Here is a 27788-nt window from a genome sequence, read left to right as displayed (position 1 = left end):
AATCAGCAGCAAGCTTTGACGCTGGCTGACGATGTTCCTTTTTGGGGGAAGGTGAGGGAGTCTTCTTTGCCGTCACAGTGAATCAAAAATGACTCACTGCCTGGCAATGGAAACTTGGACACAAATCAAACTGTGGCAGACTCAGTGATCCAGTATGTGAGCGAAGCCGATCTACATAAGAAGATAAGAAATAGGAGCAGGAGTAGGCCATATGGCCCCTCGAGCCTGCTCCGCCATTCAATAAAATCATGGCTGATCTGACCATGGACTCAGCTCCACTTCCCTGCCCGCTCTCCACAACCCTTTATTCCCTTATCGTTCAAAAATCTGTCTATCTCCACCTTAAATATATTCAATGACCCAGCCTCTACAGCTCTCTGGGGCAGAGAATTCCACAGATTCACCACCCTCAGAGAAAAGAAATTCCTTCTCATCTCAGTTTTAAATGCGCGGCCCCTTATTCTGAGACTATGTCCCCTAGTTTTAGTTTCCCCAAGGAGTGGAAATATCCTCTCTGCATCCACTTTGTCGAGCCCCCTCATTATCTTTTATGTTCGATAAGATCACCTCTCATTCTTCTAAACTCCAATGTGTATAGGCCCAACCTGCTCAACCTATCTTCATAAGTCAACCCCCCCTCATCTCCGGAATCAACCTCGTGAACCTTCTCTGAACAGCCTCCAATGCAAGTATATCCTTCCTTAAATATCGAGACCAAAACATTACGCAGTACTCCAGATGTGGCCTCACCAATACCCTGTACAGTTGTAGCAGGACTTTTATAGTCTATGTGCTTTTATACTCTATCCCCTTTGCAATAAAGGCCATCATTCCATTTGCCTTCCTGATCACTTGCTGTACCTGCATACTAACGTTTTGTGTTTCATGCACAAGTAACCCCCAGGTCCCTCTGTACTGCAGCACTTTGCAATTTTTCTCCATTTAAATTATAATTTGCTTTTCGATTTTTTTTTTTCGGCCAAAGTGGATAACCTCACATTTTCCCACATTATACTCCATCTGCCAAATGTTTGCCTACTCATTCACTTAGCCTGTCTATATCCCTTTGCAGATTATTTGTGTCCTCCTCACAATTTGCTTTCCCACCCATCTTTGTATCATCAGCAACGATCCCCTCTACTGATTATTGTTTGCCTACCGGAAAATGACCCATCAATCCCGTCTTTCTGTTAGTTAGCCAATCCTCTATCCATGCTAATACATTACCCCAACCCCGTGAACTTTTATCTTGTGCGATAACCTTTTATGTGGCACCTTATCGAATGGCTTCTGGAAATCCAAATACACCACATCCACTGGTTCCCCCTTATCCACGCTGCTCGTTACATTCTCAAAGAACTCCAGCAAATTTGTCAAACATGATTTCCCTTTCATAAAACCATGCTGACTCTGCTTGATGGAATTATGCTTTTCCAAATGTCCTGCTACAGCTTCCTTAATAATGACTTCAGCATTTTCCCAACGACAGATGTTAGGCTAACTGGTCTATAGTTTCCTGCTTTCTGTCTGCCTCCTTTTGTTAAATAGGGGCGTTACATTTGCGATTTTCCAATCCACTGGGACCGCCCCAGAATCCGGGGAATTTTGGTAGATTACAACCAATGCATCCACTATCTCTGCAGCCACTTCTTTTAAGACCCTAAGATGTAAGCCATCAGGTCCAGGGGACTTGTCCGCCTTTAGTCCCATTATTTTACTGAGTACTACTACTTTAGTGATAGTGATTTTATTAAGTTCCTCTCTCACTGTAGTCCCTTGATTATCCACAATTGAGATAATCACGATCTGCAGTACTTCAGAGCGTTTGGCCAACCAGCCGGGCTCACAAACGAAACCAGGAGGGGTAAACCTTTTATTGAGGGCTGGGAATCTCCTCGCTCAACTCTGGGTAACCTGACAAGCCAGTGCCCTCCCAGGCAGAGTAGCCCTGGCCTGACAAAGAGCAGGCTGTTTCCCAGTGCTGGTCCCCTGTGTCATTGTAGCTGCTTCAAACTGCTGTCGTGCCCCTGTGCACGCTCGAGGGTCCTAGGCTCTGCCAACCAGTGGCTCAGTGGGCAGCACTCTCGCCTCAGAGTCAGAAGGTTGTGGGTTCAAGTCCCACTCCAGGGAGTTTAGCACATAAATCCAGGCTGGCACCCCAGTGCAGTGCTGAGGGAGCGCTGCACTGTCAGAGCTGCTGTCTTTCGAATGAGACATTAAACCGTGGCCCTGTCTGCCTTCTCAGGTGGACGTAAAAGATCCCATGGCACTATTTCGAAGAAGAGCAGGGGAGTTATCCCGGGGTCCTGGGGGCCAATATTTATCCCTCAATCAACATAACAAAAAACAGATTATCTGGTCATTATCACATTGCTGTTTGTGGGAGCTTGCTGTGCACAAGTTGGCTGCCGCATTTCCCACATTACAACAGCGACTACACTCCAGAAGTGCTTCATTGGCTGTGAGGCGCTTTGAGATGTCCGGTGGTGGTGAAAGGCGCTATATAAATGCAAGTTTTATTTTAATGTTATTTCTTAAGAGAGACATGTTTATTCCATAGACAGCAAACAAAAACCCGAACCTCTTGTGGATTTCTCAGTAGCTTGCTTTGGCAACGCTTAAACATGTTGCTAGATTGCTGCTTATGCCAAGTAATGATTAACCCGAAGTAAACACACCAGTTCACTTTGTATTTGTTAGAGCAAATTTTGACAGCATTCTTCAGTTATGTATTTCTCCTGAACGCTCAAACCATACAGTTAACTCCTGGAAACATGGCGTTCCAAAGGACCAAAGCGCTGTCCCATCACTCACATTGTGTATGTAATGAAGTTGGATCGAACCATTTCCTATTTACTCGCACTATGTTGGATCGCAGTGCACCAAATTAAATCCCACTGTCGGGAATTCATGATCTTCCCACTTGAATATACAGCGCTGATGGTCTTCATTACTCTGCGCACTGAACATTTAGCTCATTATACGCCAATTCCCCGTCACACATTCTCTGTTTGTCCATTGCAATATGTTTTAATGAGGCTCATCATCAAAGCTCCAGTGCGTTTCATGTTGAAATAAGGTGCAAAGAGCTCATTAAATTAAAGAGACACATCCGAGTGGTTAAATTAGGTTGAGATCTCCTTTTTCAGTATCGAAGTATGCTACAACACTGATTCTGCCCATTAGTAGATAGTGGTATAACTAATGAATTGCAGCTCCCAGCCTTATTAGAGAAAATCAAGCTTTTAACATGCAAAAAATGGCCATGCTCTCAGATGAAAGCATCTTAGCAAATACAGTCGTTTGTGCCTGATATCATTGTCTTAAAGTGTTGTCACTTGGTGTATTTAATTAAATTGTACCAATTTGCTGTGAGAAAAATTCACACTCGGGCCAATACTCTTTAATGTTGCGCAACTTTCTTCCTCATTTCCTTCCCTTATTTCGTCTTTAGAGCATTGACTCCTTGCTGAGATACCATTCCCGGGCACCAGACACCACCTACATTATACAGCGGTTGCAATCTCTGAGCAAATGCTGGTGGCAACAAAGAAGAAATAGGGTCCCATCCCTTTGCATTAACAACCAGACTTGAGTAGGAGTAGGCAAAGCGGGGTGGGTGGGGGGGGGGGAGAGAGGCCATATTTGCCTATTTTTGGCACCGAGAGCATGCAGAAATCAAGCGGAAGGAGCGTCCCACACACCCTTTCCCTCAACAACTGTCTGTCCCACCTGTGACAGAGACTGGTTCCCGTATTGAACTGTTCAGCCACCTAAGAACTCATTTTAAGAGTGGAAGCAAGTCTTCCTCGATTCCGAGGGACTGCCTCTGATGATGACCGACCAAACTACCCAAAATGTTGACTGTCAGAATAAAGCACTGATGGTTGGCGTGCACTAATTATTAACTCGAGCGTGTCGTTATTCAGCCATTCTGAAAGGATATTTTGCGACAGACAAGCAATGCCGCTGGCTTCCCTGCACCTGAATTAACTCCGTTGCTGCTAAATTCTTGACCTGCCTGTACATTTTGCTGTCCGCTTGCACTGGTCACGTTCAGGCTTTGTTGCGAGATGCTGATTTCAGATCCAATTGGGACCCCTGATTGCTCTTCATAAGAACATAAGAAATAGGAGCAGGAGTAGGCCATTCGGCCCCTCGAGCCTGCTCCACCATTCAATAAGACCATGGCTGATCATTGACCTCAACTCCACTTTCCCGCCCAATCTCCATATCCCTTGATTCCCCTAAACTCCAAAAATCTATCGATCTCAGCCTTGAATATATTCAGAGACTCAGCATCCACAGCCCTCCGGGGCAGAGAATTCCAAAGATTCACCACCCTCTGAGTGAAGAAATTTTTCCTCATCTCTGTCTTAAATGGCCGACCCCTTATCCTGAGACTGTGGCCCCTGGTTCTAGACGTACCAGCCTGGGGGAAACAACCTCTCAGCATCCTTCACATTAACTAGATTATCCTGGAGTTAATTCCGGGGATCTGTGACAGAATAAGCTTTCTGTTTTTGGAGTTGCTGGAAATGTTTGATTCAATAAATTTCTGTAAATAAACATTTCCAGCAAATCCAAAAGCAGAATGCCTATTCTACACGACCATGCATAATGTGGCCCTCCAGGCTCCACAACTGCTCCTGCTGTGTCTCCCCTAACAAGTTCAACTCCCATTTGCGCAGTTAGTTAGTTCAGAGCTGTGGCAATCAACTCTGATTCAATAAATTACCGTAAATAGAGTTGATTGTCACAGCTCTGAACTAACTAACTGCGCAAAGGCCACACTAGGCATGGTCGCGTAGACCAGTAGCAGCCGAGGCAGAACTGTTCCTGCAGGGTTCGGTTCTCAGCATTGTCCACAGCGGGCTACAGAGTGTCCGACTCTGCTGTTTACTGAACCCGAGCTCACTTTCTTTTGATTGGACTTGGCTGATGTCTGTGTGCGCTCCTATTGCAACAACAACTTGTATTTATATAGTGCCTTTGACATAGTAAAGTATTGTAAGACACAAAATTTGTGCCACACAAGGAAAAACTAGGGCAGGTGACCAGAAGCTTGGTCAAAGAGGTCGGTTCTAAGGAGTGCCTTAAAGGAGGAAAGAGAGGCAGAGAGGTTTAGGCAAGGAAAGACATTCACAGTCCTTATCCAGCATGTCCCATAATGCAAAATACATACGTCCTGACCGCACACCCTTCTATTTTGTGTTATGACATACAGTGGGCAATGAGCTCAGCATAAAATATGTCGTTGGAGTGAAATTTTGGAATTTGAATTTGAACTTTTAAATAGTTTTAGTTGCCAATGTAATGTTCTGAGGAAACTGGTGGGATCACATTAACAGTCAAGTAACATTCACGCCACAAGTGGCAGGCAATGACTATCTCCACCAATGGAGCATTAACCACTGCCCCTTGACCCTCACCGTCAACACCATGGGGGTCACCATTGACCAGAAACTTAACCGGACCAGCCACATAAACACTGTGGCTACAAGAGTGGCTACAGAATACCCAGTGTCTCACCTCCTGACTCCCCAAAGCCTTCCCACCATCTACAAGGCACAAGGCAGGAGTGTGATGGAACACTCTCCACTTGCCTGGATGAGTGCAGCTCCAACAACACTCAGGAAGCTCGACACCATCCAGGACAAAGCAGCCACTTGATTGACACCCCATCCACCACCTTCAACACTCACTACCTCCACCACCGGCGCACCGTGGCTGCAGTGTGCACCATCTTATTACTTGGAGGGTGCAAGTCTAGATGGGGTTAGACGAACAAAGGGATCTTGGAATGCAAGTACATCAATTGCTAAAAGTTGCAACACGGGTTAGCGAGGCCATAAAAATGCAAACCAAGCACTCGGGTTTATTTCTAGAGGTACAGGATTGAAAAGTAGGGAAGTTATGCTAAACCTGTATCGAACCTTGGTTAGACCACACTTGGAGTACTGCGTACAGTTCTGGTCGATATATTATAAAAAGGATATCGAGGCACTGGGGAGAGTGCAGAGAAGATTTACAAGGATAACACCAGAAATGCGAGGGTATACATATCAGGAAAGGATGAACAGACTGTGTCTCGTTTCTCTTGAAAAAAGAAGGCTGAGGGGTGACATAATAGAGGTCTTTAAAATGATGAAAGGTTTTGATAGAGTAGAGTAGATACAGAGAGAATGTTTCCACTTGTGGGGAAGAGCATAACTAGAGGCCATCAATATAAGATAGTCACCAAGAAATCCAATGGAGAATTCAGAAGAAACTTCTTTACCCAGAGAGCGGTGAGAATGTGGAACTCGCTGCCACAGGGAGGGGTTGAGGCGAATAGTATCGATGTATTTAAGGGGAGGCTGGACAAGTATATGGGGGAGAAGGGAATAGAGGGTTATGCTGATAGATTTAGATGAGGAAAGACGGGAGAAGGCTCGAGTGGGGCATAAACACCGGCATGGACTGGTTGGGCCGAATGGCCTGTTTCTGAGCCGTATATCCCGTGTAATCTACAAGATTTACTGCAGCAATTCGACTTGGCTTTTTCGACAGCACCCGCGACCTCTGCCACCTAGAAGGACAAGGGCAGCAGGCGCATGGGAACACCACCACCTCCACGTTCCCCTCCCAGTCACACACCGTCCTGACTGGGAAATATATCGGCCGTTCCTTCATCGTCGCTGGGTCACAATCCTGGAACTCCCTCCCTAACAGCACTGTGGGAGCACCTTCACCACACGGACTGCAGCGGTTCAAGAAGGCGGCTCACCACCACCTTCTCAAGGGGCAATTAGGGATGGGCAATAAATGCCGGCCTTGCCAGCGATGCCCACATCCCAGGAACAATTTTTTTTTGAAATCACATTAACAGCAATGAGCACTCCCCATTCATCAGCAGTCCCAAGGGGGAGTAAACCTGTTGCAACTCTCACAGATCTGCTCGTTCCTCTCACTGGCTTAAAGCAATTCTTTTTACACTATTTATTGAGCTATTTGAAATTAATATTTGTCATGTGTCTTTGGTTACTGTTCAACTCAAATATTTTCATTATGTTAGTTTGTTCTCGTCCTTTTTTCTGCCCCAATGTCGCACACACTTCACCCAGCAAGGTGTGGGTCACAGTCATACAGGCAAGGGCAGTCTGGGCTAACTTGCCAGCCAGATTGTCTTATTTATTGCCGATCAAGGTGTTGGTGCTATTCTCTTAACGTGAGGCTGCATTTGTGTACTGGATCAACACGTATCTAAAGGACAATGAGCTACATTTATCACCGTTATATTGAAAGGCGCCGTTTGATAATGAAACTGGTTTAAAAGTGGGTTGCGTTAATAGAATACTAACCAATTGTACAGTTCTGTTAACTTCCCTTTGAAAGGAAACCCAGGGAAAAGTTATTGGCAGATAAAGTAACTGGAGGCATTTTGTAAGCTAATTGGTGCAAGGGTTAAGGATGCATTTCGTGCACATTATCCTGTTTATTTAACCCAGCTAACCTTACAAGTGACAGTGACCTTTGACTCAGGGTCAAGAGCACAAATGGAAGCTTAATGAAGGCTGCATAGCGTCATAGGAAGCCCCGAGGGGCTCGGCCTGCTTTGGCCCTTTCTGTTTCCTACAATCTCACTTCACTATTAATATTCTTTTTATTAAAACTGCAGTAATTCTTCCATATTTTGGATGGGTTTTTTTGCCCCTCTTTATCTCAGACTTCGATCACATTTGGTGGTCAAAGTGGCGTTTTCAGTATAGGTTTAAACATTGCCGGGGATTTTGCAGATTTTTGACCGAGCAAACATTTTATTCCATTAATTTTAGGCTGTTGTTTCCTCCCCCCCCCCCAAAGAAACATCCCCGATGGCTCAGTGGGCAGCACTCTCACCTCTGAGTCAGGAGGTTGTGGGTTCGAGTCCCAATCCAGGGACTTGAGCACATAAATCTAGGCTGACACTCCAGTGCAGTGCTGAGGGAGGTGCCGTCTTTTGGATGAGACGTTAAACCGAGGTCTGCTCTCTCAGATGGATGTAAAAGATTCCATGGCACTATTTCGAAGAAGAGCAGAGGAGTTATCCCCGCTGTCCTGGCCAATATTTATCCCTCAATCAACATCACAGGTTATCTGGTCATTATCACATTGCTGTTTGTGGGAGCTTGCTGAGCGACAATTGGCTGTCACGTTTTCCACATTACAACAGTGACTACACTCCAAAAGTACTTCATTAGTTGTGAAGCGCTTTGAGGCATCCTAAGGTTGTGAAAGGCGCTATAGAAATGCAGGGTTTATTTTCCCCTTTTGCTGCGGTATGGCTTCATGGATGCCAGCAGATTTCGAAACCGTACAAGGATCTCAGTCTGCCTGGATCACCAGTGCCAGCACCCGACCTTGCAGGCAGGCTGGCCGACTGCACTGCCCCATTGCCCTGTCTGGAGTACTGCAGTCGGCTGGTTGTCTGGAGCATTGGGTGCCAGCAGTTTACCCGAGCCGCCATTGACTGTGGGCAGTGTTCCAATACTGGTGGTGGTTCACAGGTGTAGAATAAAGCAACATCTGTTACTCTAAGTGCACAGACAAGAGATGTGTGTCTGAGTGGCTGTCTGTGGGAGTCCCGATAAAACCTCCACATACCCACAAGCATGTGGGGGAAGGGTGGCTCGGTGTCAGGTCACTGGGTCTGTGAGAGCCGATTTTCCTCTGGCTGTGCCCTTATCTGTGCATCTGTCTCTTGCAGGCTGCCTAAATTATACTTGTGTGAATTTTGCCTCAAGTACATGAAGAGTAAAAGCATTCTACAGCAACACATGAAGAAATGCAATTGGTTTCACCCACCTGCGAATGAGATTTACAGGAAAGACAATATCTCTGTGTTTGAAGTAAGTTTGGGGGTTTTTGGCTTCCATGAAATTGAACAATTAAATGCAGAAGGTCAGAACATGACGCAATTTAACAGAAATAAGCTTTCTCCGTTTTTGCTCGTGTATTCTTGGCGACTATTCCACTGCTGTTGGCTCTTCAGCAGTGCTTCCCCGTGATTGTCCATCACTTCGTCTACCTGTCCATTCGATCTTTTCTCCTACCCTCTTTCATGGACCAAGCATTCTGTATCCATTCCCACTCACGCTGGCTCTACCCACCTGAACGGTGACTGACGTGAGGAACCTGCGTCATTTTTATGTACAATCACTCGTATCCCACTCTTTTCACACGGAGTGCATTATCGGGAAAATGATATGCACACACACACACACACACACACACCCCTCTATATTAAGCAGTTTTAAACCATAAAACAAGGTTCCCAGCAATTGCCAATAAACCAGCAGGTACGCAAATGTAGTATTTTACAACCTGCAGATAAAACTGTGCTTCAAATGAAATCCTGTGTGATGCTGCTTGACATCAGCCTGTCTGGTATTTGACGTCGGCTTGAAGTGACTTGCATTGCAGAATGAATGTTTTGACCTAGTTCCCTCTGTTGCTGAACACTTTCATGTGTGTGTGTCCTCTTGGCTCGTTCGCTTCTCACTATAAATCAACGGGAAATCGCACAGATCAGTCCCCACCGGAAATATTCAGGGATTTCTTGTTCGATCTATCACTTATGCCGTGGTCTCTGTGCCCCTCCTCCACCACATGCTACTCACTCGTTGCTGCTATCTCGACTCCCCTCGTAAGTCCGTCACCAAGTGGTGAGAATTTCCAAAGGCACCTTGCTTTGACGCATTGACGCTTTCCCTTGACCGTTGTTTCTCTTCGTCCCGCCTGAACAATGGACCTGTCATAGTAAGGGGTGTAATATTTCAGCATCTTCCTGCTGTGTTCTATTCATTGTCTTTTCTGTACAGGTGGACGGGAACATCAGCACCATATACTGCCAGAACCTGTGTCTGCTGGCCAAACTCTTTCTCGACCACAAGACGTTGTACTATGATGTGGAACCCTTTCTCTTCTATGTATTGACTCAAAATGACAGCAAGGGTTGCCACCTTGTGGGCTACTTCTCCAAGGTGAGTCTCAACTATTCTTCCATTCAGAAGCTACTGTTTGGAAGGTTTAAGGCAACAGGCAATTGTAGCACTCACTTCATCAAAAACTTTTCCATTCCAGTTGTTGTCAATGTTACTTTTGGCATATTAACTCTGTGGTTTTCTGGATATGTCCTACATTAAGTTCCATGCGCAAGCTTCATCTGTTCACGTGTGATTTCTCAGCTCCCCGTCCTCGCATCTATCGGCAGTTGCAAGAAACTTGGTTGTCTCCAAAATTAGGGCAATCTGCTCAACTGTCGCAGCCTCCAACGGCCCAGGTGCCCCTCCCAACTGCCCCCACTCACTCCTCACTGCACTCCCCAGCACTGGCCTCACAACATTCAGAGGAGAGCAACACAAAAAAATGCTCCATTTTGTCCTGTTCCTGCCCTATCTCCAGTCACCCTTCCCCCACTTCTGGAACATTCTTCATCCACCTCCACGCCATTGCTCTCAGCACTCGGACTCCCATCATGACGTCTGGCAGGGCACTGAAACTACTCGGGGCAAAGCCACCAATGACGTTGACCTTGACTGACTGGTGCTGCCTCTCTGCTGCGTTTGACATGGTCAACGGCACCATCCTTCTCCTTGCCCCTTCTCCGTGGTCCACTGCCATGACACTGCCCGCTTATGGTGCACAGCCTGTCCCTACATAACCAGTACATCTCTTGCCCCCCGCTTCTCCTCCCATACCCACCTGATCACCTCCAGTGTCTCCCTTGGGTCCATCTTTGATTTCCCCTCCCCCGCTGCACCCCTCTAATTCTCATCTCTATGTTGCCTCTTGTGATTGTGTGGTGAACATAAGAAATAGGAGCAGGAGTAGGCCATACGGCCCCTCGAGCCTGCTCCGCCATTTAATAAGATCATGGCTGATCCGATCATAGACTCAGGTCCACTTCCCTGCCTGCTCCCCATAACCCCTTATTCACTTATCGGTTAAGAAACTGTCTATCTCTGTCTTTTATATGATGTCACTAATAACCAGCTTTACCTTACCAGTACCACCCTTTATTTCCTGAATGGATTGCTTGGCTGACATGGAGTTGTGATGATTCAGGATTTCTTACAGCTCAACATTGGCAAGACTGAAGCCAGTTGCCCGAATCCCGTCCCTATTCCTGATGGTTGCCCCGAATGCATGCATCTACCCTGGCGGAAGCCCTCGCTGTTGCTAAGCCCCTTATTCTTGCCTTTCTCGCCCCCAGATTTGACATTTCCAGTGCTCCCTTGGCCACTCTGTCTCCACCACATGTGAAATTCAATTCCTCCAGAACTACATCCTGTTCCGCTCTTTGTCACCTTGATCGCGCAGGTCTGAATTGGCTTCCCGCCCTTGAACACCTCAATTTCAATATCTTTAGCCGTGTTTGTAAATCTTTGCCATGGCCTTTCTCTGGCCTGCCGTGTGCATTCCCCCTTCCCTCTCCTCCCCCTTCACCATTGGTGGCAGAACCTTCAGCAGTTTTGCCACCACACTCTGGAGCTTCCCTCCTTTAAACACCTTGAAACTTGCTGCTCCTCTCCCCACCGTTACTAAAGCCTGCTTCTTGGTTGGCACCTTGGGCACTCGACTTCCACCTCCCGTTGCAACTGTGAACAGCTTTGCTGTATTAACAACATAGAAATTTACAGGGCAGAAGGAGGCCATTTCGGCCCATCATGTCCGCGCCGGCCGACAAAGAGCCGCACGGCCCTCGGTCAGCAGCCCTGAAGGTTACATATAAACCCATGAACAATAGCGGAAAGGTAAAGAGCACCCAGCCCAACCAGTCCGCCTCACACAACTGCAACACCCCTTATACTGAAACATTCTACACTCCACCCAAACCGAAGCTATATAAATGTACATTGCTGTGGTAAGTACACGGACGGTAACCAATATGGAACCAGCAATGTCACCGCTCAATTCAGTGGGTAAGACTTGTGCCGGTAGCGATTGCTTCCGCTTCTTTCTCTCCGCTTGTTCAGAAGCCACATGGATTGGCAGATACAGGTAACTGTGGATAACTGTGGATGCACACCCAAACGCTGCCACTTATTGCCGCTGCATACGAGCCCTCGAACGTGCTGGGCCACCCCATTGCCTTCTGGGACAAAATCTTAAAATTGCAATTGCATCTTGAACATTTGTCTCTAATGTATGTAAATCCAGAAAGGACACTATTCCCAGAGCTGAAGACTTGCCACCAATTCTCGGTTATAAATTACCCTTCTATATAAATAACTTTTCTGGCAGGGACATTAAGACCACAAACTGTGTCATGAAATTTGTGGAGGAGTGGGGGGAAAGCCAAGATTTTCCTGGCAAGCCTGCGCAAATGAGCACCAGGCCTGGAAGTCTCGGGGCTAAACCTGGAGAGTTGGTACGTGTCAATGTGCAACTCCCGATTTGTTCCCCTGGTTACTGATGCTTTGTTTTCCTGTTCCATCATATTCAGGAGAAGCATTGCCAGCAGAAATACAACGTATCCTGCATCATGATTCTTCCCCAGTACCAGAGGAAGGGATATGGAAGGTTCCTCATCGACTTCAGTAAGTAGATAATCTCGCAGCAGATGGAGGAAAGCATTGTAGTGTGTGTTTTTTTTTTTAACAACTCTTGAGCACATTGCACAGTAAGCAGCCAGTCCTGCCTCTGTCCATACACAGCACAGCGGGCAGGGAAGTGGAGTTGAGGCCAAGATCAGATCAGCCATGATCTTATTGAATGGCGGAGCAGGCTCGAGGGGCCGAATGGCCTACTCCTGCTCCCATTTCTTATGCAACACTGAACCGGTGAATAAAGTCTGTCGTTTACTTCACCTCTCAGAGGAATTCCACTCCATGCAACTGAACTAATATCCAGCAATGGCATTATTATAATAGCATCGCCAAGAATGCTATCGGCCCACTGTTGCTGTTAAGCTTTTTCAGTGACATTTTAAAATATGTTTTGGATTTCTGCAAATTCAATGTTGTATTCTTGCAATTGGAGAAATGTACAGGCTCAGAGAGAGGTTTTGTTTTACTCTCGAGCTCTGGTACACTTGCTGTACTCAGCTTACTTGTGTATTTATGTCATGGTGTTTGAAGGCGTCTGGGAAGGCAATGCACTAGATTGTTGAGATGGGGGTTTGTGATTGCAGTTCCCCGCAGGCTGGTTTTCAGCTTCAGAATGTGCTCTATTTAGGAGGTGAGTTGCACAGGAAGAGAGTGTATAGCAGAGACAATCACCCTGGTCTGCTCTTGCCAGAGAAACATTAAAGATGTCTGGAGGCAGGTCTCCAGCTCATCCTGTTAACTAGGAAAGGAAGGTTGAGACTTAAAGGTACTGGGGATATTTAATAGTGTCTCCTCGCTCAGTTAAAAGCGGCTGCAGAAAATATACCATCTGTAGAATTTGTTTCCAGTTGCAGTCCCCACTGTCTCCACGTATCCCACACAACCGCCTGTATCGGGCAAATGGCGCTACCATTTGCCATTGCCTCAGGCGCCGATTAAATTGTATTAAACACGCTGATCGTTCCAGGCAGTTCAAGCAGCTGTTCGCATTTAACTGCACAAACGGAGAAGTCAAGGCGTGCTTTTAAATGTTAGTCCTGATGTGAAAATTGCAGATGCTGCTGAAGGAGAAAGAATGAACAAAGTTTTACAGGAGGTATTTGTAGAAACAAGCACACCCGCTGGTCATCTTTCAGTACGTTCACATTTGTCGGCCAGTCTTCAGAAACATGCCTGTAACCATTCAACTTATTAATACCGTCGGCTTCCATGGGGTTCAAGTGCATTTTGTAGCATGTCCTGTTTTTGGAGGGGTTGGGGGGTGGGTGGGGTCTGGTGGGGAGGGGCTGGTGGGAGGGGAAAGTGATTTCGCTGGGAACCATACTCAAGGCCCGGTACAGTAAGCTTTTACCCTGGCCATGTAATCACAGTCGTCACGTATAGCGGCTAAACCACTTTCACATGAACATGCCTGCTGTACACGGGGACTATATCGTCTCGGTGACATTATTGGGGAATATCGAGAGGATGCTGTAATAAGGCACTGGGGCCAAGCTACATGCTGTGAGAGGCAGGAGGGTATTGCTAACCAAGTGCTCCCCGACTGTGTTGGAATCGATTGGCTCCCCAATAACAACAACTTGTATTTATACAGCACCTTTAACGTAAAACGTCCCAGGGCGCTTCACAGGAGGGTTCGAAGACAAAACAAATAAATTTGACACTGAGCCACATAAGAAATTACGGCAGGTGACCAAAAGCTTGGTCAAAGAGGTAAGTTTTAGGGAGTGTCTTAAAGGAGGAAAGAGAGGTGGAGAGGTTTAGGGAGGTTGGGGCCTAGGCAACAGAAGGCACGGCCTCCAATGGTTGGGCCCTTAAAAGTTGTGCAAACTCAGAATTGAATTGATTCGTGCTCTGTGCTTGTGCTCCATGTTCAAGACGCAAAAAAAATAAATAATTTTCTGTCGGTTTATTTGCTGTCAAAATGGGGGATGGATGCACAAGGTCAGCTCCGTGCTTTTTCAACATGAAGGGCCAAATCTCCTTTCAGGTTATATGTTCCAAGACATCAGTTTGAGTTCTCAGTGGGCCGCTGCTCGTGTGAAAGCTATCAGTAAACATAGACCCTTGCCGTTCCCAGCAATAAAGGCTTTGCCACAAACCTCATTACATCCGACTGTGACACAGCTGTAGAGGAAATGCAAATGGGGCCCAGATACGATCGCACAAATTGATTTAGAAGTACTTAAGTCACGTGTAAGCTCCAGGGGTGATTGCTGTGGTCACGCATGCCAAGTGTCACAGACGAGCCATAGGTTGACCATTTCTCCACCAACAATGGTGGTCAGGGCGATCAGCACAGAGCCCAATGCACACTGGGTGTGAAGGCCAATTAAGAATGAAGCAGAATGAAAATGATGTGTCAACACAAAGAAATGTTTGATAAAAATGCATACTGTTGGGAGAAGGGACCTTCATTTATCCACCACTGACTTGAGTCGTCACGTTGATCAGTGAGTGAACTTTCAATATAAATATCCCCTTCCCAAAAACACTGGCCCTGCATTTCCTTGGGAGTGCCACCAATCTCCCACCGTAACTTTGCCTGGAGATTGCCATGAGAAAAAATTCACTCTGACGTATGTTACCACACCGTTTCCTCAAAATCTCATGAAGTTGAAAAGGATCAGGAAAATGCTTGTTAAAATGAGCTTCCCTCCCACAAGATGCCTGATATCAGAAGTGCTGAACCCAATTGTGATCTTCAGGAACGACTATCTCCGCGCACAAAGCTGACTGTAACCCACTTGTGACTGTCACTCACAACTCGGTGAGCTTTGCTGGCCAACATGGTATCGTGATACACTGCTGGTTGTGACCGCTCCCCCCAAGCTCCCGCCTTCACATTGAAGATGATAGTTTCTCTCCTTGAAGGCAAGGCAAAGAGAGCAGTTATTATAGTGACTGGAGTAACAACCAAAGGAGTGGTCGCAAAGCTGATACAAGCATCAGTCCATCGTTTCCACCTGCTTCCGCGCACGCATTCAAAGTGAGGCAGCTTATAAGTTGTAAAAAATCTGTGACATTACACACAAAAAAATATAGACATACTCTACCCCCTGTGTCTGCGTTTTCCATCCTTCTCTCCACAACTCCATCTCTTCCGCCACTTCTAACCTCTACCCCTTCCCCCCCCCATGGCCTCCCTCACCCCCTCTCCCCCCATCTTGCCCCCCCTCTCTCCCCCCCCTCGCTCCCTTTCTCGCTCCCCTTTCTCCCCCTTGCCCCCTCGCCTCCTCTCTCTCCCCCCTCGCCCCCTCTCTCTCCCCCCTCGCCCCCTTTCTCTACCCCCCTCGCCCCCTTTCTCGCCCCCCTTTCTCTTTCCTCTCTCCCCTCGCCCCCTCTGTCTCCCCCCTCGCGCCCCCTTTCTCTCCTCCCTCGCCCCCTTTCTGTCCCCCCTCGCCCCCCCCTTTCCTTTGCCCTTGCCCATTCTCTCCCCTTCTCTCTCTGCTCCCTCCATTATCTCCCCTTTTTTAACCCCGCACTCCTCTTAAACCCCCTCCTCTCTCCTTTACCCTTCCCCCTCATCCCCGCTCTCCCCACTTTTAAGCCCCCTCTCCGTGTTTACCTCCTCTCTCCGTGTTTACCCCCTCTCTCCGTGTTTACCCCCTCTCCTGGACCCCATCTTCTATTACCCCTTTCTCCTTGTTTATGCCCTCTCTCTTACCCTGATTCCTCCTCTTCCTTCTCTTTCCCTTACCTCATCATCTTGTTCCCCTCCATTCTTTGATTGAGAGGATCAGCTTGCCAATGCTGCAGTCTGACCTATTACTTTGATTCATTGCCCTGTTGAGATCCGTGCACACAACTTTGCAGCTGGACAACTGGTTCGCAATACCATATTGTAACTGGCTGTGAGTAAAAGATGCAGTTCGGGTTAACTCATTGTTGTCATCCCTTTCTTTTGTGTTATTTTTATTGCTTTCCTTCTCGTGCCTGTATTCCACTCTGCACCTCCTCGGTATTTATTGCTCATAGTTGTGAACATAGTTTTACTAAAACCAGTAAAGGCCACTTGGCCTGGTCGGGTAACCCTGTGTTCAGTGCCTGTACAGAGCACTTCCCCGCGATCATTCTTTGGTGCAAAATCTATATCCCTTGGTGTAGGACATGAGAAATGATCTCATTGAAGCATATAGGATTCTGAGGGGGCTTGACAGGGTAGATGCAGAGAGGATGTTTCCCCTCGTGGGGGAATCTAGAACTAGGGGGCATAGTTTCAGAATAAGGGGCCGTCCATTTAAGATGGAAATGAGAAGGAATTTCTTCTCTGAGGGTTGTGAATCTTTGGAATTCTTTTCCCCAGAGAGCTGTGAAGGCTGGGTCATTGAATATATTTAAGGTGGAGATGGACAGATTTTTGAGCGATTAGGGAGTCAAGGGTTATGGGGAGCGGGCAGGGAAGTGGAGTTGAGGCCAAGATCAGATTAGCCATGATCTTATTGAATGGCGGAGCAGGCTCGAGGGGCCGAATGGCCGACTCCTGCGCCTATTTCTTCTGATTTGCACTTTGAACCTTGACTTTGGCGCGGCACTTCCGTGAGACGATGTAATACTGCGTGGTCTGAAAGCTGATGTGTAAAATCTTTGTGTGTGCAGGTTATTTACTGTCGAAGCGGGAAGGCCAGGCCGGGTCCCCGGAGAAGCCACTGTCTGACCTGGGCCGTCTGTCGTACATGGCGTACTGGAAGAGCGTGATCTTGGAGTGCCTTCACCAATGTCATGACAAACAGCTCAGCATCAAGAAACTGAGCAAACTAACCGGGATCTGTCCCCAGGATATCACCACCATACTGCACCATCTGAAGATGTTACAGTTACGCACTAACCGGTATGTGACCATCGCACAACTGTTTGGCATCAGAGCAACTTTCTTTCAGTGCCCCGTTTTCCACACAGTACAGAATACCTCTATTCTTTTCCTCCTTCCCAGAAAAATACTGTGACAAGTAAAGATAAGCAAATCATTTTATTGGGCGCATAGAGCATTAATTCCCTGGTGTCACTAAGAAATATATCTTAACTAATCCGCAGTGAATGAATGCAAAGAAACAATGGGGCCAAAATTTCCTCCCCCTCTAAGAGGTTTCTGCCCCGCCCGTGTTTCCCCCCGTCGGGCACGTGCCGACCTCTTACCGCCCGGTGACCCCTTACCGCCCCACGAGGGAAATTACCCCGCGGGAACAGAGCCGCCGTCGCTCGGTGCCCCCCCCGACAGCTTTTCCCGGCGGGAAGCTGCCATTGGCTGGGCGGCGCTTCCGTCCTTAAAGGGGAGGGCAGCGGCCGCCATTTTGTTTTAATTGTCAGCCGACTCTGAAGTCAGCCCGACAATGTTGGCCACGGGTTCGGCCTGGCCACCAATAGGCAGCCCGACACCCCCCCCTTTAGGTACCGGGCCGCTGGCCTGTCCAAAGACCTCCCTGGTGGCCCAGCGGGTGCCACTAAAGTGGCTGCAGAGCTCGCAGCGGCCCTCCCCTTTAACTGAAGGGGAGGGACGTTGCTATGCGTCGGCGCGGCGTGGCATGTCCGCATCGCATTGATGACACCGCCTGCCTTCCGCCCCGTCCCCGACCCATTTCCACCCCGCAGCTACCTGAAACACCGCCCGGACAATTTTAAAAAGTTTAAGAGGCCACAATCACTCGATTCCCTGCCCCGAGGATTCGGGCGGAGAATAATCATTTAATTTGAATTATCCTGCCTTAAACAGCAACACCCAAGAGCACAGTCACAGACCCATGCTACTCCTGCTGTGTCCAGTGCTGAGAGTTTGAAATGTCACTGTGTTCTGCTTGACAATATCCTTTGATAATAAGTCCCTTTTGTTAAATTGTTGTCAGGTTTCTGGTCATTCGTCGAGAGAAGCTGATTCAGGATCACATGGCAAAGCTTCGAGCCAATCCACGGCAGATTGGGGTTGATCCTGACAGTCTCCGCTGGACGCCTCTGATTTTTTCAAACACGGTGGTGTCTGAGGAAGAGGAGGATGAAGATGAGGAAGATGAGACTCCAGCGTTAAAGGTAACAGTTCACAGGACAAGCCAATCCTTTCGTCAGACACTTTTTGGATCTCCCTCTCAGTGTTACACCAGTTTACCCTCTGAGTCAATAAAAAAGCACAAAGAACAAACGAGGGGGAAAGTGCAGATTTATATTTTGTACAAATACACATTAAATGCTCAAAAGTTGGGTCTTGGTATGAATCTGCAACTGTAAATCATCCCAAGTACAGCATTGGTCTGCCATGCCTGTGCAGTGAGTTGTAGGTTCGAGTTAGACAGCGACTAGATCTGATGCATTACTGCCAGCATTGCCTGAGGTTTAATGGTCTTACTGAGACCCGAGATAAAGTCTAAACCTTTGCATAATCGTTTTATGCCGGTAACCGTTGCCATTGTGTTCGTTCTTGATTTCTTTGTCGTGGTATTGACATAGGTCACGGACAATTACAGAACAGTGACACTGCAGTAATTTGCTCTGGAGCCAGCCCAAGTCGGTCCTGTCCTTTGTTGGACCCTGCAGATGCACAGGATTATCATCAGGTGGCAGCAGCAACTTAGAATAATCTGGTCCCCAGTTGTGTTGAAATCAAAAATGGATGCATCAAGGCCCTGACTTGTAATTAGGACATTAAAAGATAGGTCAGATACCCACTTGGCCAAACAAATAAATCATGGTGATGTTGAGTCACTTTTAATAGAGTTGACTTACTGAGCCAAACACGAGGAAACAAAAATACCTTTGTTGCACAATCCGGGGTTTATTTCATGTGAAAACGAGAAACTAGAGAACTTCCTCTCCCCCCTCGCACTGTCCTGTGCTCAACTTTCAGGAAATGTTGGCTCCAACCTTAAGGCAGATGTCATCGTTGGCTGTATCTCCTATTACTTTCTCAAATTAAGTTTGACACTTAAGTAACTTGTCTGTGTAATAAAAACCGCAAGTGCTGGAAACACTCAGCAGGTCAGTGTGACCAAGCAGCCGGAGAGGCCACACAACCACACTGACAATCAGCATCCCCGGGAGAAGGTCAACCGCGGGGCAGAGATTGGGTTATTTGCTCAACTCCCACCCAGTGACTGTCCTTCAAACCCGTACAGCCTACTTTTACCAGGTAAGAGTTTTAAAACATAGAAAAATTTAATCACTAATTTTTATATTTAAAAACCCTGTCCATTAAGGTAAGTTTATTTTCAACCCTATTAAAACACATTAAAAAAAAAATCAAAACAGTTTTTTTTCCGAAACTATTTCATTTCAATTCATTTTAAATATATGAGGTTTTTTTGTATTTATGGTGTTGTGTTTTTGGGGGTATTCTCATTGATAGTAATGGGAGCTCGTACAAACGGAGTTCCCGTTATTATCAATGAGAATACTGGATGTCCATTGGTGGTCCAGGCCCACGTGATCCCAGGATACGAACGCGTACCTGGAAGACATGTTCCCGTACGCTGGACTGCGAAGCTCGGCCTCCGACCGCAATCCTACATTCCTCCGGGACCACCAGGTATTACTGTAAAATAATTTTGGCCGGAGGTGTTCGCCCCTTCCCCCCACCCCCCATAGTTAACTTTTGAGGTCAGTGACCTTTTGTCAGAAGTGTGCGAGAGTTGTTTTGAGTCGGGTTTTGAACGGTGAGAGAGACTGGAAAGACTCTCAAATCTGGTGACGATTCAGAATGCACTGCCTCCAAATAAGAACATAAGAATATAAGAATTAGGAACAGGAGTAGGCCATCTAGCCCCTCGAGCCTGCTCCGCCATTCAAAAAGATCATGGACTCAGCTCCACTTACCCGCCCGCTCCCCATAACCCTTAATTCCCTTATTGGTTAAAAATCTATCTATCTGTGATTTGAATACATTCAATGAGCTAGCCTCAACTGCTTCCCTGGGCAGAGAATTCCACAGATTCACAACCTTCTGGGAGAAGAAATTCCTTCTCAACTCAGTTTTAAATTGGCTCCCCCATATTTTGAGGCTGTGCCCCCTAGTTCTAGTCTCCCCGACCAGTGGAAACAACCTCTCTGCCTCTATCTTGTCTATCCCTTTCATTATTTTAAATGTTTCTATAAGATCACCCCTCATCTTTCTGAACTCCAACGAGTAAAGACCCAGTCTACTCAATCTATCATCATTAGGTAACCCTCTCATCTCTGGAATCAGCCTAGTGAATCGTGTCTGTACCCCCTCTAAAGCTAGTATATCCTTCCTTAAGTAAGGTGACCAAAACTGCACGCAGTACTCCAGGTGCGGCCTCACTAATACCCTGTCCAGTTGCAGGACCTCCCTGCTTTTGTACTCCATCCCTCTCGCAATGAAGGCCAACATTCCATTCGCCTTCCTGATTACCTGCTGCACCTGCAAACTAACTTTTTGGGATTCATGTATAAGGACCCCCAGGTCCCTCTGCACCACAGCATGTTGTAATTTCTCCCCAGTCAAATTAATATTCCCTTTTACTGTTTTTTTCCCAAGGTGGATGACCTCACATTTTCCGAATGAAAATTAGCACAGAAGAGTGAGTTAACTCGAACCAAGGACTAATTGGGAATTCAAAATTTACCACCTCGACACTTGTTATTTGGATGCTGGGCTTCAGCTCTGGCTTGGCCTCAAATCAACTTCGTAAATGAAACTTTAATGGTCTTATTGAGGTGGTGGTACCTCGATAAAATATGATGCAGTGCTCCTTCTTGTAGGCCAGACTTTGCATGATTTTTACACACTTACCCAGTGTGTAAAGCAGGCTGGAAAGCCACTCTGCTCTGAGGTGTCCAGCCCTTAAACAGGAACCTTGGAAGGTTATGTCATGTGAGCTGGCTTTGCCATCGTGTTAGCTGGGACAGGTCTTCTTCAATCCCAGTTCCCTGCCTTTTCTCCATATCCCTTAATCCCTTCACATTAAGTATCTTCTCCCTTTTGAACATTTGAATTGATTTGCGTCCATGGCCATCTGAGACGATGTGCATTCTCACAACCCTTTGAAGAAATGATACTCTGATTCACTTTTAATTGGCGTAGTTCTGACTTTAATGGCTGATCTCGGGTGTCAATTTGGTGAATTGTGGTTGGATTGCCATCAAGGCCAATATATCCTTCCAAATGGGCCGGATCTTGCGGGATATATAGCAGCGAGTTAACGACCCACGCCATTCTTAATCTGCAAATGCTCCAGCAGGTTCAAGGATTGCGAGATATGCTGTGAGTTGTGAATTTCCAGAACTTCATGATCGATTTACACTGCCCTGCCTTTTGCTTTGCACAAATACAATCTTGACCGGAGCCGCCACTATTTTTAAGAACGTGCTGCAATTGCACATTCATTGTCCATTAAATTCTTAACTTAACAACTTCCGTACCTTCTCAATTATATGATGGTTGTTAATGGGGAACATCGCCCATCACCACCTTTCCTCAGCTTATCCGTTGCTGAAACCCCCATCCACGTCTTTGTTACCTCTAGACTTGACTATTCCAATGCAATCCTGGCTGGCCTCCTGCATTCTAGCCCATATCATCATCATAGGCAGTCCCTCGGAATCGAGGAAGACTTGCTTCCACTCTAAAAGTGAGTTCTCAGGTGACTGAACAGTCCAATATGGGAATTACAGTCTCTGTCACAGGTGGGACAGATAGTCGGTTGAGGGAAGGGGAGGGTGGGACTGGTTTGCCGCACGCTCCTTCCGCTGCCTGTGCTTGGTTTCTGTATGCTCTCGGTGACGAGACTCAAGGTTCTCAACGCCCTCCTGGATGCTCTTCCTCCACTTAGAGTGGTCTTGGGCCAGAGATTCTCAGGTGTCGGTGGGGATGTTGCACTTTATCAAGGAGGCTTTGAGGATGTCCTTGAAACATTTCCTCTGCCCACCTGGGGCTAGCTTGCCATGTAGGAGTTCCGAGTAGCTTTGGGATATACATAAACTTGAGGTCATCCAAAACTCTGCCATCTATGTCCTAACTTGCACTGAATCCCGCTCACCCATCACCCCTGAGCTCGCCGACCTACATTGGCTCCCGGTTAAGCAACGCCTCGATCTTAAAATTGGCATCCTTGTTTTCAAATCCCTCCATCTCTTGCCCCTCCCTATCTCTGTAATCTCCTCCAGCTCCAGCCCCACAACCCCCCAAGATATCTGCACTCCTCTAATTCTGCCCTCTGAGCATCCCTGATTATAATCGCTCCACCATCGGTGGCCGTGCCTTCTGTTGCCTGGGCCCCAAGCTCTGGAACTCCCTGCCTAAACCTCTCTACCTCTCTACCTCTCTTTCCTCTTTAAGACACTCATTAAAACCTACCTCTTTAACCAAGCTCTTGGTCATCTGCCCTAATTTCTCCTTATGTGGCTCAGTGTCAAATTTTGTTTTATAACACTGCTGTGAAGCACCTTGGGATGTTTTACCACGATAAAGGCACTATATAAATACAAGTTGTTGTTGTTGCTAATCAACCTCTCTGGCCCAGAAAAGGAAACATTTAAGCTGTTCAATCATTCTTGCATGTAGTAAATTGTTGATATAAATGTTAAAAATGCCAAATTTAGGGGAAAAAACCTTATCTTTCCTTTCTCTCTTTCTCTCAGTCCAATCTTTCTTTCTCTCTCTCTCTACTTCTCTTTCTGCACCTGATTTGACTCTTAATTCACCCTCCTTCTCCGTTGTTCCTCTGTTTCTTTCTCAATCCTTAATTATCATTGGTTCAGGAGATAGATGGTTGGCCGTACTGTTCAGTGAGGTCCCAGATTCCGCACCATTACCCACTTGCACTTTCAGCAGCTTGTGACACAAAACAAAATTGAGCCGAAGGGTGCTGGAAAAAGTCTAACTCTAGAAAGATCTAGCCCAATAGTCCAACCGTTTCCACTTGTAGACAACATTCTACTGTCCAGCAGACCAATGAGATTGACACTTGCAATGTATTTTCTTCACAGGATCTTTGCTTAAGAATTCATCGCAACACATTGCTATTAAGAACTAGTTGGTTTATTAACAAAGGTTTAACAATCACACTACACATTACTGGCTCATCCACCAGGCTTACAACTGCATACCCCATCGTGGATTCCCCGAACCCAACTGGCTGGGGTTTTATTGAGTCTTGTGAACATCACGTGACTGGCTCAGCCACTCACAATGCAACAGCTCCGCAACTACTTTTAATTATAACTGAGCTAAGTGCGCCCTTGTTAAAGGGGCACAAGGACCCAGAACCCGCAGGTTAACAAATAAACGTTAAAGGGAACTTCACAAATCAAGCAACAGCTCTACAACTATTTTGTTGAAACTATAAATCAAGTGTCCCCTTATTAAAGGACACTAAAACCAACAAATTAACCAATAAAACTTTGTAAACAATAAATGGTCAAATTAAAATTTGGTTGCCGAGTGCTCTACAAACCTGTGCACATACTCACAGGTGCATACGTTACAACAGTCATCAAACCAAATATACAGGTAGGTTTGAAGATGGGTTTTCCTTTTTGATATTTGAAGAAATTGTGATGAAACCGCTGGTAATGCCATAAATCGAATGATGGCAGAGATCAGTTCTTCAATGTCTAAAAAAACTGAAAATTAGCATCTTTGCATATCTGATTGCCTATAACAGAAAGTCTGACTATTTCTCTAATGTAAACTGGTAACTGATGGTGTTCATATGTGATGTTCACCAGATCTTTTGGGGCTTTGTTTGATTAGATTTCAAAAGATAAGACTGACCTATGCTTCCCATCAATCATCACAATTGGTGGTATGCTGAGAGCAGCTAATCAGGCCATGCCCTGCCAATGTAGAGGAGCAGCGGATATAGACGGGCGAGCCGCTCCTTTCGGCCGCTTGCACCACTGACACCCAGTGACCAAACTGTTGCCCACCCTTTTGCTCCAGGGAGTAGGTGCCTCCGGACACTGGAGTACTAGTCGTAGATATCAGCTTCCTTTTGCTGCTGTTCTGCTTTTTGAAGCGCCGAGTGTGTTACTGTCTGAAAGTTACAGCCAGAGTTATTATCCTGTCACACTCTAATTGTGGCTGATAGTGGCACAAATGGTAGGTGTTGAATGTGTGCATTGGTATCAGTTTTGTAAGGGGAATCCTGGACCTAAAAGATGATTCATTTCCTAAATGTGATTTGTTTGAAACAGACTGAAAACACCAGCGAGTTATGGGATAAGAAGGACCCCAATGGTTACGCACCAGTCCAGAATGGCAGGCAAATAGCAGCATGCGCAACAACCTGCAAAACTCGGCAGGACGTTTCTGTGGAAGGTCTTCTGCCCAACGGTGAGAACAAGAGGAAGCATTTCAGTGAGAGCAGCGAGGAAGAGGAAGAGGAGGAAGACTATGAGGACGAAGAAGGTGACGACACAAGGCCGAGCTCTCCACCTGTACTCACAAAACCAGCACTGCGTGGGGTGAAGAGGAAGGTAAGGTTGTGGAAAGTTGCTCCGTGTTTCCCCTGGTCAAACGTATCAGGATAGATTTAAAGTAATTGGTAGGAGGTTTAGAGGGGATTTGAGGGGAAATGTCTTCACCCAGAGAGTGGTGGGGGTTTGGAACACGCTGCCTGAAAGGGTGGTAGAGGCAGAAACCCTCACCACATTTAAAAAGTACTTGGATGTGCACCTGAAGTGCCGTAACCTACAGGGCTACGGACCGAGAGCTGGAAAGTGGGATTAGGCCGGGTAGCTCTTGGTTGGCCGGCGCGGACACGATGGGCCGAATGGTCTCCTTCCGTGCTGTAAATTTCTATGTTTTTATGATGCCACTTTTGGACCCTCTGTGGCCAATAGCACAAGATGTGTCCAAGCATTGGGACAAACATTCCCCCGCTCCCCCCCCCAGCCGGCCAGCAATCGGGAGCTCCCGCGCAGCCTCTCACCAGCGGTAGCGCTGGAAACAGCACGGCGCAGCCGCACAGTGAATTTAAAGGGGCCACACACCTAAAATAAAAATTATAGGGAACGTTTCATCATAGATAGTCCCTCGAAATCGAGGAAGACTTGCTTCCACTCTCAAAGTGGGGAACGTTTATTGGGATGGCAGCTTTGGTTGACACACCATTTGGTTCTTTATTGGCTACTGGGAGGCACTAACTATTGGATGGATAGACTACATTCTCCAGTTGTGGAGTCAGTGATGAGCGATCATCATATTATAATTGTCACTCAGTGAGAGGTTAGGAGAACATTATTTGCACAGTGAGTTGTTGGAGTATGGCATGCTTTGCCACATGGAGTGTCTGAAGCAGACCATTGCATCTTTTATGGGTAAAAATTGATAAATATTTGAAGCAAAAGAAAATGGAAAGGCATGGGAAAGAGCACGGCAGTGGGATTAGAACATCATTAGAATTAGGAGCAGAAGTAGGCCATTCGGCCCCTCGAGCCTGCTCCAACATTCAATGGGATCCTGGCTGATCCTCTACCGCAACTTCACCATCCAGCACTGTCCCCAACGGGTCCTTTTCAGAATGGCAGGCAGTGACTAGTGGAGTGCTGCAGGGCTCAGTGCTGGGGCCCCAGCTATTTACAATATACATTAACGATTTAGATGAAGGAATTGAGTGTAATATCTCCAAGTTTGCAGATGACACTAAACTGGGTGGTGGTGTGAGCTGTGAGGAGGACGCTAAGAGGCTGCAGGGTGACTTGGACAGGTTAGGTGAGTGGGCAAATGCATGGCAAATGCAGTATAATGTGGATAAATGTGAGGTTATCCATTTTGGGGGCAAAAACACGAAGGCAGAATATTATCTGAATGTCGGCAGATTAGGAAAAGGGGAGGTGCAACGAGACCTGGGTGTCATGGTACATCAGTCATTGAAAGTTGGCATGCAGGTACAGCAGGCGGTGAAGAAGGCAAATGGCATGTTGGCCTTCATAGCTAGGGGATTTGAGTATAGGAGCAGGGAGGTCTTACTGCAGTTGTACAGGGCCTTAGTGAGGCCTCACCTGGAATATTGTGTTCAGTTTTGGTCTCCTAATCTGAGGAAGGACGTTCTTGCTATTGAGGGAGTGCAGCGAAGGTTCACCAGACTGATTCCAGGGATGGCTGGACTGACATATGAGGAGAGACTGGATCAACTGGGCCTTTATACACTGGAGTTTAGAAGGATGAGGGGGAATCTCAGAAACGTATAAGATTCTGATGGGACGGGACAGGTTAGATGCGGGAAGAATGTTCCCGATGTTGGGGAAGTCCAGAACCAGAGGACATAGTCTTAGGATAAGAGGTAAGCCTTATTCTGAGACTGTGACCCCTGGATCTAGACTCCCCAGCCAGGGGAAACATCCGCCCTGCATCTACCTTGTCAAGCCCTGTAAGAATTTTAGTTTTGAATGAACACCAAGAGTACTGCGTATAGTTTAGGTCTCCTTATTTAAGGAAGAATATACTTGCATTGGAGGCAGTTCAGAGAAGGTTCACGAGGTTGATTCCTGAGATGAAGGGGTTGACTTATGAAGAAAGGCTGAGCAGGTTGGGCCTTTACTCATTGAACAAACTATATTTATTTTGAATGCTGCTCGGTCCCACGCTTCCTGCCCAGCTCACCGCTACCTTGCATCTTATAGTTTTCAGATGCACTTGGATATAGTAGCCAGCTCATGAAGCCCACCCTTGAAGTCAAGGCGACTTGTGAGTTTAGAAGAATGAGAGGTGATCTTATTGAAACATATAGCTCTGCTGGGTAGGCCACATAGTTCGCATGCCAGACACGAGACTCCTAAAGCAAGTGCTCTGCTTGGCACTCCTTCACGGCAAACAGGCCAAAGGTGGGGCAGAGGAAATGTTTCAGGGACACCCTCAAAGCCTCCCTGATAAAGTGCGACATCCCCACTGACACCTGGGAGACCCTGGCCGAAGACCGCCCGAAGTGGAGGAAGTGCATCCGGGAGGGTGCTGAGCACCTCGAGTCTCATCGCCGAGAGCATGCAGAAACCAAACGCAGGCAGCCTTACCCTCAATGACGATCTGACCCACCTGTGACAAAGTCTGTGGCTCTCGTATTGGACTGTTCAGCCACCAAAGAACTCACTTCAGGAGTGGAAGCAAGTCTTCCTCGATTCCAAGGGACTGCCTATAATGATAAGATACTGAGGGGCTGAGGATGTTTCCACTCATGCGGAAATCTAGAATTAGGGGCCATAGTTTAAGAGTAAGGGATCGCTCATTTAGAACTGAGATGAGGAGAAATTTCTTCTCTCAGAGGGTTGCAAACC

At 46.8% G+C, this 27788-nt stretch overlaps 1 protein-coding gene across 1 annotated transcript in view; it reads left to right on the top strand.

Annotated features, from left to right (window-relative positions):
• The window catches only part of LOC139235128 (histone acetyltransferase KAT6A-like), a 211541-nt gene that overhangs the window by 167359 nt on the left and 16394 nt on the right, over nt 1-27788 (top strand). The window contains exons 10-15 of the mRNA XM_070866337.1: nt 8729-8870; nt 9843-10004; nt 12470-12563; nt 17172-17403; nt 18413-18593; nt 24711-24992. Coding sequence (XP_070722438.1) covers nt 8729-8870; nt 9843-10004; nt 12470-12563; nt 17172-17403; nt 18413-18593; nt 24711-24992 — 1093 coding nt within the window. The remainder of the gene's footprint in view (nt 1-8728; nt 8871-9842; nt 10005-12469; nt 12564-17171; nt 17404-18412; nt 18594-24710; nt 24993-27788) is intronic.

The sequence above is a fragment of the Pristiophorus japonicus genome, chromosome 22 (genome assembly GCF_044704955.1).
Source record: "Pristiophorus japonicus isolate sPriJap1 chromosome 22, sPriJap1.hap1, whole genome shotgun sequence".
NCBI classification, from domain to species: Eukaryota; Metazoa; Chordata; class Chondrichthyes; family Pristiophoridae; genus Pristiophorus; species Pristiophorus japonicus.
Note: the sequence above shows the minus strand (reverse complement) of the source record. Positions and strands in the feature narration are given on the sequence as shown.